The 14,146-nt window shown below is 39.4% G+C and overlaps 1 protein-coding gene across 8 annotated transcripts in view; it reads right to left on the reverse strand.

The window, feature by feature from the left end:
- kazna (kazrin, periplakin interacting protein a) overlaps positions 1 to 14,146 on the reverse strand; it is a 113,039-nt gene that overhangs the window by 47,812 nt on the left and 51,081 nt on the right. For all 8 annotated transcript variants that reach the window (XM_035655865.1, XM_035655866.1, XM_035655864.1 and 5 more), the window contains one exon: positions 3,764 to 3,871. In XM_035655865.1, coding sequence (XP_035511758.1) covers positions 3,764 to 3,871 — 108 coding nt within the window. The remainder of the gene's footprint in view (positions 1 to 3,763; positions 3,872 to 14,146) is intronic.

A 14,146-nucleotide genomic window follows, 5' to 3' on the forward strand; every position in this document is an offset into this window, starting at 1 on the left:
GTCACTCTGATAAAATGAAGAAAAACACAAAAGTGTGTGCTACACTTACGTGTCCTCAGGAATATTTTTAGACCTAGTATCAAAGTTGCCAGAGCATATAAAAAATTGATTGATTGACTCAACTGCACTGCTCCAGATCTAAACTTAGATCAAAATGCAATATATGGCAAAGTTAAATGTGAGACTTTTATGTATATATATATATACCTAGTCCAACCTGCCTAAGAGGAAAGAAGAAAACAGCAAGAGCAAATAATGCTTCCTTTGATGACTTCTCAAATTAAGTCTTTTAATCTAGGCCCCTTGAAATTCTACTTTTTGACTTTATGACCTTTGTGTTACACTTGTCGGCAGCCCTCTTTAATGAAGCAGTTAGAAAGTGACAAAGACTGCAGATAATCAGACTGCTGCTCTGCTCCCTTTGTCAGTTTCAACCTCTCTAGCCTTTAATAGAAAAGCCAGAGGCACAGAAGCACACAGAAAACCACTTTATCCATGAACATTGCATCACAATTTCTGAGATTTCGTCTGTGGTGCCACAGTGTGAAACGCCCATTACATGTCAATGATGATTATGTCCCCTGCAATCTCAAGTCTATATTACCTTCTCTCTGTGGTTGTGTGAGCAGTCTGACTGGTTATGTCCACACTCTGCAGGATTTTGATCATGACCACTTCCAAATCTGATTTTGAAGATGACAATACAAACAATAACCAGTCATTCCATTATAGCATAATTACATGATGAGTCAAATTAAAAAAGCCAAGTCTAATCATTGTGTCTGAACATTTCTGAATAGATATTTTTAATGTGTGTAAATTACATGAGAGAGGCCTGAGATATTGTTGCTGGAGGCGATTTAAGTGCCACTCTCCCAATGGCTATAAGAGGGCTTTCAGTGGGGGCAGGTATTTTGGAAGTGTCAGTGCATGAGAAAAATGGCAGTTCTCAGCAGAGACCACTCCACACATGCACCTACACCCACACATACACCCTCACAGTCTCCCTTTCTTTATTTTTCTCTTGTTCATTTCTGTCTCTCTCTACTCCCCCTTCGCTATATGATATTCTCTCATTAATCAGAATACATTCACAGGTGACACGATGTCCTTATGCAATCTTTCACCTTGTCCTCCTCCTCACAGTGCTCTTCACTGTTTTTTCCAACTATTTTTGCCTCTCCTTCTCTGTCTCTCCTTGCCTCCTAAGCCTATTTTTCTCTGGACACCCTGTTTGACCTCTTTCTACCGACCTTCCTATTTAAACAAGCCCACAAGCCGAGCTTCACCCAGCTAGTGACATCATTGCCTGTTAATGTGCAGAAGCAGCACCTGTCTCCATAATGATACAGTGCTCACTGCTTACGTTTGTTTCCCCTCTCCTTCCCTGTCTCTCTGTCTCTCTCTTACTGCGGACCTGAGATGAATTTGCTGATAACACAGCCCCTCAGTTCCCTGTTCTCATTCTGATGAAACTTGTGGTGATATACATGGCCTTGGCCACTGCAGGGGTTGTTGGTGTATGTGTGTGTGATTGTGTTTTTCCTGAGTCTGCACATTTACAACACCCAGGAAATGACCAAAGACCTAATGCACTGGTTCGTACTGAAAAAGAGAGCGTCACATGTGCTCATACAAACGTACTTAACTTGAAAATGTGCATGGATCTGTCCATATAACTAATGTCAGTTAGATGATCTGCTCTGTTTAGCTCCAAATAACTCTCAAAGAACAAATGTACACAACTGTAATCAAGTCTTTCAGCATGCAGTGCGCCCTGGTAGCTCGCCAGGTAGAAGTCCTTGCTGCTTATTATCATTGATTATACACTAATGAAAACATAGTTATACACATCATATTCCATTTCTGTCAAGAGATAATTCTAAGTGTTGCACACTGGACCTTAAAAGGTAAAAGATAAATGTAGTGGAGTAAAGAGTAAAATAGTTAACTCTCAAATGTAGCGTATAAATGATCAGAAAAATGAAAATACTCAAGTACAAGTACCTCAAAACTGTATACATACAGTACTTGAGTAAATGTATTTAGTTACATTCCATCACTGCAGATCAGGACCACATATGGTAACAAGCTTGCACACCACACTAACCAAAAAGCCAGCAGTGTTCCCTTTTTTTTTTTTCAAACAATGACTTGTGAACACTCTCAGTATCATCACAACATCGACAGACGCTAATAGGAGAGAAGAGCGAATTGGCAGCCAAACAGACCCCTAAGCAGGACACTCTAATGAGGAAAAAAGGAGCCCTTGGGGCTCTCTGGGTGACACTAGAGATCCATACTGGAGTTGGCAGCCTTACAGGATCCACAATCCAAAAGATGTGTTTGTACTGGTGCCATGGTTAGCTACTTTGATCCTCTCTACAAGACTCCAGCTCCTTGAAAGAAGCTTTTGTCATGAAAGGGCTGGAACACGGAAACAGACTACAGATAAACTACTGTAACTGTGTTTGTCTGGAGAGCTGGTGATGCTGACGTGAGACACGTCTGACCACCCACTTGAACAAGAGTCTGGAAATAAATAAAGACTTCTCGGGATGATTCATGGTGACGCAGGAGACTGAACACTAACAGCAGATGGGTATAAAGCACAATAATATTCACTGTTGACCACTGGAGCCATATTGTAGCATCACTTTACAGGAGGACTGGAAGGTGACTGACTCAGCTCACTGAATTGAAATATTTTCTGATGAATTTGCATCAGTTTGTTAGTGTAAACAGCTGGGGCAAGAGGTTTAAATGTACATACGGCACAATTTTAAGTTGGTTGTAGTAGAGTCACGAAGAAACTATGAAAAAATGTGGAATTTACATCCACATTTTTTCATCCACATTTTCATCCACATTTCATTGATCATTGAAATTACCCCTATGCTTAACAGCATTATATTGTGTATTTATTCTTACTTCCTTTCAACAAGAATTGAATAAAATGTAAATAAAGTTTAGTAAAATGTACATACATTGCTTATAAATGTACCAGCATTACTACCACCTTTTCAACACAGATTATATCAAACTTGCATTTACTGACACCATACTGAGTTGTTACATTGTTGTCACAAATACAATTTATGTATTTATACTTTTCAGCCAGGACTATTATTTACTCCCTGTATAATTACTGTGCATACTTCAGTGAGAGTTATAATTTTTGCCCTGCTGGTCCACCCAAGCATGCAACCAGAAGCCAAGCTGCAAGAATACAAACTGCACATAAACATAACAAGCAGTGGTCAATTATTTGTTCTGTTCCTGGCTGAAAAATAATGTGCACACAGAGTACATTAAGAAGCAGCATTTGTTATAGTTTGATTATTTGAAAAGCTGTCTGTGATGTGTTTCAAAGGACTTGCTGGGTTCATTAGCCGCTGTTAGCTAGAATTAACGTGTAATTGATGCCTATTGCTCCAACGACAGGTGCAAGCAGCAAATACTGAGAAGGGAGAGGAATTGATGACTGCAGATGGCTAATATTAGCTACGATTGCTTTATTTTATCCTCGGTAAAGGCACTTGGTCTCAAACACAAGCTCTTGTAGATTTCCTCAGGGCAAAATGTATTTGCAAGTGCAAGTGCATATTTATATTTATCTGTTTTCTCACAACTGCTGATGTTAATTCTTGGATGCATTTGTATGCCCCGCCTTGCTACAACATCCTCCCATGGTGGTACAGCAGGAAGAAAAACGACTTTTAAGACAACCAGCTCTGGTTGAACAGAACTGATAAGGTCTTACCTTTGTCCAGGGAAGCATCCGGAGAGTTGAAGTCCATTAGACTGCTGATTTCAGTCTTGTAGCAGAGGTCAGTGGCCGGCGGCTTCTGCCTTGGCTGGGAGGAGGGATCTAGGAGAAGAGCAATTAATGAATAAGGTTAACTTAACAGATTCTTTCTTCAGAAAGAAAACAAAGATAGACAGATAGTGGGATTCATCTGCATTCTTGGAAATAAGATTTGAGGTCAAACGTGTAGCAAGATCATGTGAAAATAATAAATAACCTAAAATAAATACAAAGAGAAGTGACTTCTGACATTTTTGAATATATCTCTCACTGTTTAGAATTAGCTTAACATGTGTTTCTGTTTGTTTGTTGAAGCATGTAGAATAGACCTAGATTTTTTTTTTCTTACATTTAAAACTAATGTGGAGACAGCTAAAACAAAATGATAACAAGATAAAAAGCCTGTGTACACCCAAACTGCATGAATGAATGAAATATTAAAGTCCTCGTCAGAGTAAGTTTTCCTCTATGCACAGCATGCACAGGGACATTTGGGAAACAAAATGATTAATGCGGCAAACCATACCATCCCTCTCAATACACACATAATGAACTTTTACTCCTCACTCCTTACACTGTACTAACTCCACAGTAGCTAACCATTCATCAACACAGCTACTGTCTCTGGGGAGAACACACTGCTGTAGCAAAACCATACAAGCTTAAACAGGCACACAAACAAAGTTGCTACTTTGAGACTGCTGCATATAAATATTAGCATTTTTATGACCACAGTGTGATTTGATTTCTGGTGGGGTTCAGTGGTTTCTAATATAGTTTTGGCCAGCCCCACCAGTGGCACGCAGTGAATGCATATTGAATGCATTGCTCCAGGTCAGCGCACATAAAAGTGTTTGCTAAAATGACTTTGTCACTTCAACATGTGCAGTCCACTTCTACCGCTCTCCCAGTCGAGCTGACAGATGCATGGAGAGCTTTATTCCAAAGTAAAATGCGCAAAAGGTCACTCCAAGTCTTACAAGACCCAATTTTTGAAGAAAAGTTGTCTTTGGTTGGAAAAAAATATGAAAGGATTTAAGATTCTGCTTTGCTCACACACACACACACAGACAGTTAAGTTCACATTCCAGCAGACTACATCCCTTCCACATCACTCTTCAACCTCTGCTCCTCTCTGGCCTCCTCCTCCTCCTCCTCCTCCTGTTCTTTCTGCCATCACTCCACCACCCACCCACTAAGATGCCGTTACTGGTTGAATTATTTGCTCTAATTGAGCACAGATGTGCCTGGGTGAAGAGCTCGAGGTGTCTGCTGTCATTATGGCAAGATTAGTCTTCACGCTGGTCGAGATGGACGTTGTATGGCTACGAATAACATCCTGGCTGCCTGTCCCCACCTGAGGTGATTGGTAAGAGCACATGAGGGCTGTTTTTAAAACTGCGCATAACACTTTGCCACCTAACACCTTGCAAATGTATGAGTTTTCAAACTTGCCCACGGTGCAGCCTTTGGCACCGGGAACACAGTTGTCACTTTTTTGAATAATGTAAAAATTCATAGCGCACACTTATCTGGTAGCTTCAAGCCGCTGCTGCCCAGTAGCCTCATGAAAATGTTTTATCTTCCCTGCATCGTGCCCTTGACAAGCTCTGACCAACATTTAGACACTTACAAAGGGAAAAGAGGAAAGAGTATGGTGGAATAAATGAAAAGGAACAAGTAAACTATGATGGTTGCTTAATGGGAATGGAGAGAAAAATCTGCTATGAAGGAGAGCAGGAAGAATATGCTACAGAGTGGGCTCAGGTGTGACTTGACATTTTGTTTACTGTATAGGCAATGAAGTTAGGTTGAAACTAAAATATTAGGTGAAAAATGTTGAAAATGACAGCAGAGAACTTGTTTTGATTTATTACTTAACTCATGCAGTAATTTTAAATTATAGTTAAACTTTGGCATTTTCATAAATTGTGACTTTCACCTTTTAACGTCTTGAAGATTTCTTACAAAATGCTTACTGCCACACTGTTGCATCAGAAGTAGAAGTGGAAATAGCCTATTAAACCTAAGATAAATGAAATTGCACACGCATTTTCTCACTATTAATAGGACCTAAATGTAATATTGCAACTGTAGCTTTTTTGTGAGTAACATATTGCCCAATTTGATTTTGCTTCCGACTATTTTGTGAGAGATTTCCCACACTGGTACAGAACACAAAAACAATCCAAATCATAATTTGGGCACATAGGGAACATTTACTGAGTCACAATTATGGAGGGATGTTTTTCTACACTGGAATCCTACTTTGTGCTATAGACTGTTAAACTATTTTTCCATAAAAAATCCTACAGTACCATGCAGGTTTAAAATACAACTTGCTCTGCCGCAAATACTTTTTGATGATTTGTGTTCCCCGGTAGAGCAATTGGATGTTAGAAGTAAGGAGAGAGAACGGTCAGGCTGCTGTTCTTCTTATTGCTCCAGCTTTCAGACCTTGTAGTGATGTGTGCAGCGATGTGTGTATGTGCAAGTGCATCGCAATGAAAATGGCATTTTTTAAGCTACACTGAGTTATCAAGCAGGTAATTGTAATGTTTACTGGGTCACTGTCCATGCCTCTGAATCAATGTCCTTTTCAACACACTGAATATTTGGGTCTCATAAGGTCCAAGTGCCTCATATTGATCTTATAGTCTTTATCTCAGCTCACTTAAGTTAAAGAAACACTACAGAGAGTGACACACAGAGTATATACACACACAGTGGGTGGGAGACAAAGACTGGGTGAGATATCAGGGGCCTATAATATAGAAGAATTGTAGTAATAATCAAAAACATAATCTCTTTTGTTGCTGTGGCTCCCTGCACTTTCTACCTGCTCTGCCGCACCTGAATGAGAGTGAAGCTTTCTACAAACCTTTACTTACGCTTGTCGTATAAATCACATTTGGGGTGATCTATTAAGGATTTGAGATAAGAGTACAATTTCCTCTCTCTGCTTCCATCTTCACTCTGTTCTTTCCTCATTTCCTAACATGCCAGCGGGAATATTATCTGACAAAGACACAAGCTCGCCTAGCATCTCACTGTGAGTGTGGATGCCTGCCGCAGTTTTCTTTTTCAGTCTGGCATAAAATTAGAGAATATATGTACAGAAGTAAACGACTCTTACATTATACATTGTAATTAAAAGAAAAGAGAGCAGTTTGGAAATACTCCAGGTTGGTATTGGAAGATCGTCCATCTTTTTCTCATTTAATTGAAATTCGTGAGAACTGTTCCAGTAAATAATTTCAGCTGTCTGAAGCTCCTCTTTTAAGCTACAAAGAGAAACACAGGCCTGTGGGGAATAATTTGATGTTCACATCGCTTTTATCAGCTCTGTCCTTACTGCTTCTTAACATTAAAGTTCTATTTGTTATTATTTCTGTGAAACGGTTTATGTACACACAATAGCAGTGAAGGCATGGATGGTAAAAACTCTTTCAAGATATGCTTTGAAAGCAATGAACTGCACTGCAGCGTTTTTTTTTAACGCTGCTGAAAATTTATCACACTTCATGGCTTGGCTTCATTTTCCTCACCATCAAACTTCCTCGATTCCCTTTATCAATAATAAGCGGTTTAACCAGCCGAGCACACAACTGAGGGAAAAGGTAATTCTGCTGTGATGAAATAAATAATGATTTGGCCCAGAGACTAAAACAACTGGTACCTCATGTGGCTTTGTAATGATGTAATTATCCAAATCACTGTGTCCTTCCCAAACAGGGTCTACTTGCATTGAAAGAACAACTTTCATACTTAAAAGAGTTCCTTCCCAGCGTGAATACCACTTATGGGAAATGTACTTACTATTTAGTCTTAAGCCTGCAGGTACAGAGATGATGTGTGCAGTTTTGGTTAGAATTAGACTGCTATATCAGGCAATATTAGCTTATTGCAAATATTTCGTAATGTCTGTATGTCGGCTGATAAGGACTTAGAAAGAAAAAGAAATTGCAGCACAAAAATAAAGTCATTTAGAAAATGTTTCCGTGACATAGTCTGATAACTGTAATATTTGCTTAGTATTTATTTTTATCTCAATCTTGACAAAAAAAAATCTAAGGGATCTAATGGGAATGAAAGACACTATCTTCTGCTACACTGTTATCAACTTTATTTAACTCCCATATATCAGTATCTGCTTAAAAAATCCAGTGTTGGTCAGGCTATGTTTCTGGTATTAATGTAACTCCTAAGTCTCCATGCTTGACAATGAATACCTCCTTACAGTATATGCATATATTGAAAGAAAAATGTTTATTGTAAGGCGACTGTCCAAAAGCAAAAAGCGAAACAGATGCATGCTGACAGATACAAACACACACACACACACACACACACACACACACACACAGTATGCTAACTGCATTCATTGGTGTTGTTATGTCTCTGTCATCTTTAAATTAGTGATGAAATGTGACATTTTTTCAAGCAATAACACAATTTGCTTGTTCCAGCCTTTCAAATCTTCTTTTAAATAATTGTAAATTAAATCTTTTTAGGTTTTAAAGCGTTGGACAGGCAATTTAAAAGGTCAAGTCTGTTACATTTAGGACAATATATTGGTAGAAATTGAATATAATATTCATAGGTATGTTTTCATTAGTGTATAACGAAAATAGGAATTGATGTGGTTTTGTAACCTTAGAGAGAGCCGTTTTTAACAACAGAGGGAGTCCTCTTCTACAAAGTCCGCCATGTTGTTTCCAAAGTAGCCAATAAGGGACAAACCAAACATGATGGGGCCGTGTTTTTTATGCATTTCATGGCCACACTTGCAAGGGGAGGGTGAAACAAAGAAGCAATTTGCAACTGCAACACTAGATGTAACTAAATCCTTTTCCCCCTGGTTAACACACTTTTTGTCTGACCATGAAAACTGTTCTTCTTTAGAATGAGAGAGACAACAGATGTGCATCTTCAGCGAGTCTACCTGACTACTGATTCCTATGGGAGTCTGATTCTAACCTTTCCAATGGTGCAGTAAAACTTGAATGGAGGACTCAGCCTTTGTCAACAAGAGCCCCCTGTTGTTCCTCTTCTCAGCGGGGATGAAACACAAAATCCTTGTCAGAGAGGGATGCATCTCCCAAAATAAACTATTCCCTCAGAATAAAGGCAGCCAAGCCTCCTTTGCCTCAAAGATTTAGTTCAAACTACAGACTTCATTGTGCTTTTTTTTCTCATACATTTACTCATAGGGAACCAAATATATAGTAGTCGGTCAAAAAACACTAGTTTGACACCTTAGTTTGAATGTTGTTACTGTGAGTGCCACTGAAAATAGGTCTCATTTAATATTTCTGTTTCCCAATGCACATTTTTCATTTTACTTTAATGGAGTACGGAGGTGGGAAGTATTACCATTTATTTACATAGGCATTTACATGTCTGTCTCTGCACAATGAACTGTATAATCGGCCCATGAACACTGCAATGATTACTAGTGTGGCCATTATATCAAAGCCAGTTAGGTGTAATGTTCTCAGCTGTTGGCACAATCACTAGCAAAACATTCCTCTTCTCTTTTTCTCGCTGTAAGGCTGTGGCTGTGCCAACCACTCAGGATGACTTTACTCTCAATGGAAGACATTAACCAGGCATAATGATAACAGACCTCATCTTGTGGAAGACCTTGATACTTTTACATAGCAAGAAGAGGACTCCTGTGCTCTTTTAAGGTATGGAATGATTCAATAAAACCACCAATGTACACTTAGTTATTGGAGCAGAATTCAGTACTCTGCATTCACAGATCAAGTTGACAAGTTTGTGGAGATTATTGGAGACCTAATTCAAGTAGTCACAGCTGTAATGAGCTGAACTCTGTATGGTTATAGTATAAAACTTCCCATATTGTAATGTTCTAACGGTCCTAAAGGGAAGATCGAGATGAATTACTAGCCTTCATGGTTGGACAGTTCTCTCTCCCCGTGTCTCTCACATTCCTGTCACCACCCCACTCCCCTGAGTCCTCTATTCTTCCTTAGCTGACTGACTCCACCACTCCCAACGTCACCTCTCCCTTTTCCTTCCTCATTTTCTATCCTTTCTCTGTCACTGTTTAATGGTGTTCCCCAAGCTCTTCTCTCTTCTCAGCCAGCCATATTTTATCAGCTGGCACAGCGCAGGAAAAGACGACGGCTGGAACAAAAGAAGGCCCTAATGAGTAGTGGAGGTGATTAAGGAATGAATAGGCGCTGTTGCTGGAACCTTCACCAATCCGCCCATGTTCCGCGGCTCGGTCTGCAATCTGCAGATAGGCACTGCCTCTCTTTTCTTACGTCTGCCACCCGCCTTTAATTGCACTGACATTCTCTGGTCTCGAGGCTGCCGGACTTGTGATAAAGCTTGCGTATTCATGCATTAATCACCACCAGCCAGGACAGGCCTTTTCCCCCCTGCATCACCTGCCTCAAGACCCCCAATTCAAGGTGCCCTATAAATATCCAACAGATAAATGGAACTAATGGACCAGGGGCGTGATTGTGGGGAGCTAGTGGTTAACGTTTAGCCGCCCACACTAACCATCCCTGATCTCAAGACGACTCGTTGTCAATTCATATTGAAATGAAAGGCTGCTGTATGTACTAGGCGGGTTATTCAAAGGAAGTGTGTAGGCATGGGGATGTTATTAGTTGGCGTAAGAAAGACTCGTGAGAAAATGATCTGCTGCCTGAGAGACTAAACCGAGGAGAAGAGGGCTTTTGTTAGCGTGAATGTCATTTTCACAGTGGCCATCAGAGGAATGAACACATCACCAATGTATGCAGAGTGAAAAATGGCCCATTTGCCGAGCTCCGTGAGAGACCACAGAGACAGGTGCCTGCAAGCACTACAGCTTTAAAATGGCCTGAGCATGGCCACTTCAACAGCATATTTGTCCCTAGAATCAAAGCACTTGGGGAGATGGAGAGCTGTGTGACAGCTCCTATCAGCAAACTGAATGGTGATGAAACTTCGTCCGCTTACAACATGCTGCATTCAGGTCTCATCTGATAGGCTTTAAATAATACCTGAACTGCACCACCTCCAGTATGTTCTCATCTTCACTGATGCTCTTCAACAGATTGTTGTAGCTGCAAGGGTGTTTATATTATGCATACAGAGATAATGAGAGATTATAAGTAGATATGTAGATAACATGCAACTCTCAACTGTTAGAAGATGAGACAGCTGTTAATTGATCTGCCAGTGTTTATTTGTGAAGATCCACAGTGTGGTAAGAAGATGGAGGAATACTTTAAAGAATGTAATGCTTTTATTTCACCGATGAAACGCAATTATAGTATAGTATAGTATAGTTTGTTGTAAACAATCAAAAGTCATGTTTTGCAACAATATGGAGAAAGGCAATTCATAAAAGAATAATTTGACATTTTTGGATATATGCTTCTTCACATTATAGCTGAGAGTTAGATGAGAAGATCGATACCATCCCTCATGTGTTCATTATGCCAATGAAGCATATTTCCCAAAACTATTCCTTTAAATCTAGAATATTCATTTAGTCAAACCATAATACTATATTAATGATATTCTGACAAAATGTAATTGTACAGTATTAGCTAAATGCACCCTGGGACTTGGCATTATGCCACATTACTTTAACCAACCACGTTATAATAGAAAACAGAGAAACTGTTGATACTTAATAAACTAATTCAAAATTTGCCTTGAGAATGAATATGAAGATATTTGAATAATTATCCCAATGCAATTATGCAAAAAACCTGGAAGGTAAAATTGAAAATAAATCCTCTTCAGCGCCCCTCAATTTGTTCAGAATCAATTTAATAAATACCATCTATACCAAATGTGTTTTATGAGCAGCTTTTAACAGCAATTATGACTCAAAGGCAGTGCAAAATTATTCAAGCGTAGTATTCTCCAAAGGACCTTGGGAGGCTGTTGTTCTTTTTCATATTCCCTTGTCTTAGAAAAGCACATTAAACAATGGTGTTATGTGCATTGTTTGCAGTTTATCTTATAGTGCGGCTAAGTGTAATGTTATATAATATTATAATCTGCTTTCACAACATTTCATCTGAAAAGCCACTTAAATACCAAAGTGTTTGGGGTGGAAATTGTATATTCTACTTTTGTCACTTTATTGGGTTTCTAATTGAGTGTCTTGCATTGGGAAGCAGGTCTGACATAAAGGTTCAGTCAAAAAGAACAACGTAATTCATTAAAATTGTACTGCGTCCTCAAATCCATGATCGAGTCTAGATTAAGAGTAAAAGATGTGGATGTCCACTGAGGCTGGACTTTGGCCTCTAACGTCACAGGACCTTGATGAACTTGTCTTCATCATACTGAAGTAATATGTTCATTTTTGATAATACAAAAATTCAGTCCCCTTTCAGTTGTCATGAACAGGGAATTTAGCTATAGGGATCAAAAACGTTTTTTGTACCAGGCTGTTAACATTTTTATTTCTGCTGTAACGTGGGCATTTAAATATGGGGAGTTTAGCTGCCAGCCACAGAGATTGCTGCTTGGTGCAGACCCATAGCACATCACTTAATTTCATAATTTACTCAGAATTTGATTGACAGTTGGTTCAATCATCTTCACAATCGTCTAACTGGCACATTTTACCATATTTCCATAATGTTCTAGCTCAATGAAGTAGGTTATTGCTAGAGCTATGTTAGCTATTGGATGATTACAATCTCTTAAGATCGTGGTTTACTTATGTATTTTTGAATGGATACTGAATTTCACATTATTAGGTTTTACATTTTTGAAAATATCCTGTTGATATAAGGCTGTCAAACTAGTGGAGACAAGAAGTTAGGGCTTTCAAGATTGGTAATAATTCACAAAACTAAAACATGATTGAAACATAATGTGCAAAACTGTTAAACAAGAAAAAAGACTTGCACCACTTGCAAGGCTGTCATCATTATGCATATTCAAAAAATACAGGTTATCCTGTACAGCTCCAGACTGTCAGTACCAGATGCTTCAAGAGCACAGGCAATTTAATTTACTGCTCCTGATGTTTAAACTTGTTTTTTCAAAAATTGGTCATCAGAACAATCAGAAAATTGGAAGTAGTAGGCAAGAGTAACAAAATATTTCTACTTATTTACACAAAAGAAAGCTATTGTAGGTATGTTTCACAGCAAAAACTTGGTTAATGATGGGTGGCGAAAATAATGAATAAATCTACGATCATTTAAAGATCTGCCTGACCTCCTCCAACACTGAGGTCTAACAAAGGAATACGAGCAGCAGGGAATCTGCTCTGAGGCTTAGTGTGCCAGCGAATGCAAGCAGACAGACAGAAGGAACTGAGCAGGAGAAAGATTAAATGAGAGCAGACATGTCAATGCTGAGAGGGTGAGGGACAGCAAAGGGAGGAAAGACAGAGAAAATGAGAGGAACCGAGAGACACGGGGAGTAATGACCAAGTAGGAAGAAGGTTAAGAGGGAGAGATGGCAGGAAATAAAGACAATAAAGATGAAGATGAAGTTTCCATCTCCTCAATCAACGAACAATGTAATTACAGAGTGGGTGGGAATGATGGGAAGGGCTCAGCTGCTGAAATAGAGAGAAAAAAGCGAGAGATCACAAAAGAAGAGACAAATTATAAAAACTGTCATCATCTGAGTATGCTGCAGGAAGAAAGTGTGTTTCTATTTGTACATGTTTGTACCATACATTTTCACGTCCATCTTAAAGGAACATTATGTAACTTAACTGTCATTTTGATGCTACACAGAGTTTTCTGATAGACAGTAAAGAAACTGACAGTAAATGTAGCCGCCATTAGCTAGTAAGCTTAGCCGTACTATCTGGGACTTGGTGCTCAGAGCACTGTGGGAGTGTTGGTGTTTACACTGGTAGCACAGAGGCTTTGGACTGCCAGGAGGAGCGGTGCCAGAACCGGAGCCAGGCAAGCAAGCAATGTAATCAGGCTCAACAGCTTCTATGTGCATAGCAAATGGCAGAGGCAAAGAGATCTGAGAGGACGACGGAGAAAAGAAGAGAGAAACCGCTGGGCAAAAGCAAATTTTTTAATGACTTTTAGTCTTTAGTGAGATCTTTGTGTAGGGCGGCCCTCAAATAGTCGACTTAATTGTTTGTCATTGAGGAGAGTCTAAGTCGGATAGTCGCCGAAAAATTAAAAGATCAAACTCTGTTCGGGAGCAGCACCTTGTTACTGGGAAATATCGGGTGATTGTTTGCTGTGGCAACACCGAGCTTTTCGCATTGGTGCACTGCTGCATATGCTAACTGTGCTAGCTGCTGCTTCTAGCTAGTTAGCGGTCCTACTAGCTGACTGTACCCAGACTGGGAGCTCGAGGGACAGG

Source organism: Morone saxatilis, unplaced genomic scaffold (genome assembly GCF_004916995.1).
Source record: "Morone saxatilis isolate NCDOM2014 unplaced genomic scaffold, NCSU_SB_2.0 Contig15, whole genome shotgun sequence".
Taxonomy (NCBI): Eukaryota; Metazoa; Chordata; class Actinopteri; family Moronidae; genus Morone; species Morone saxatilis.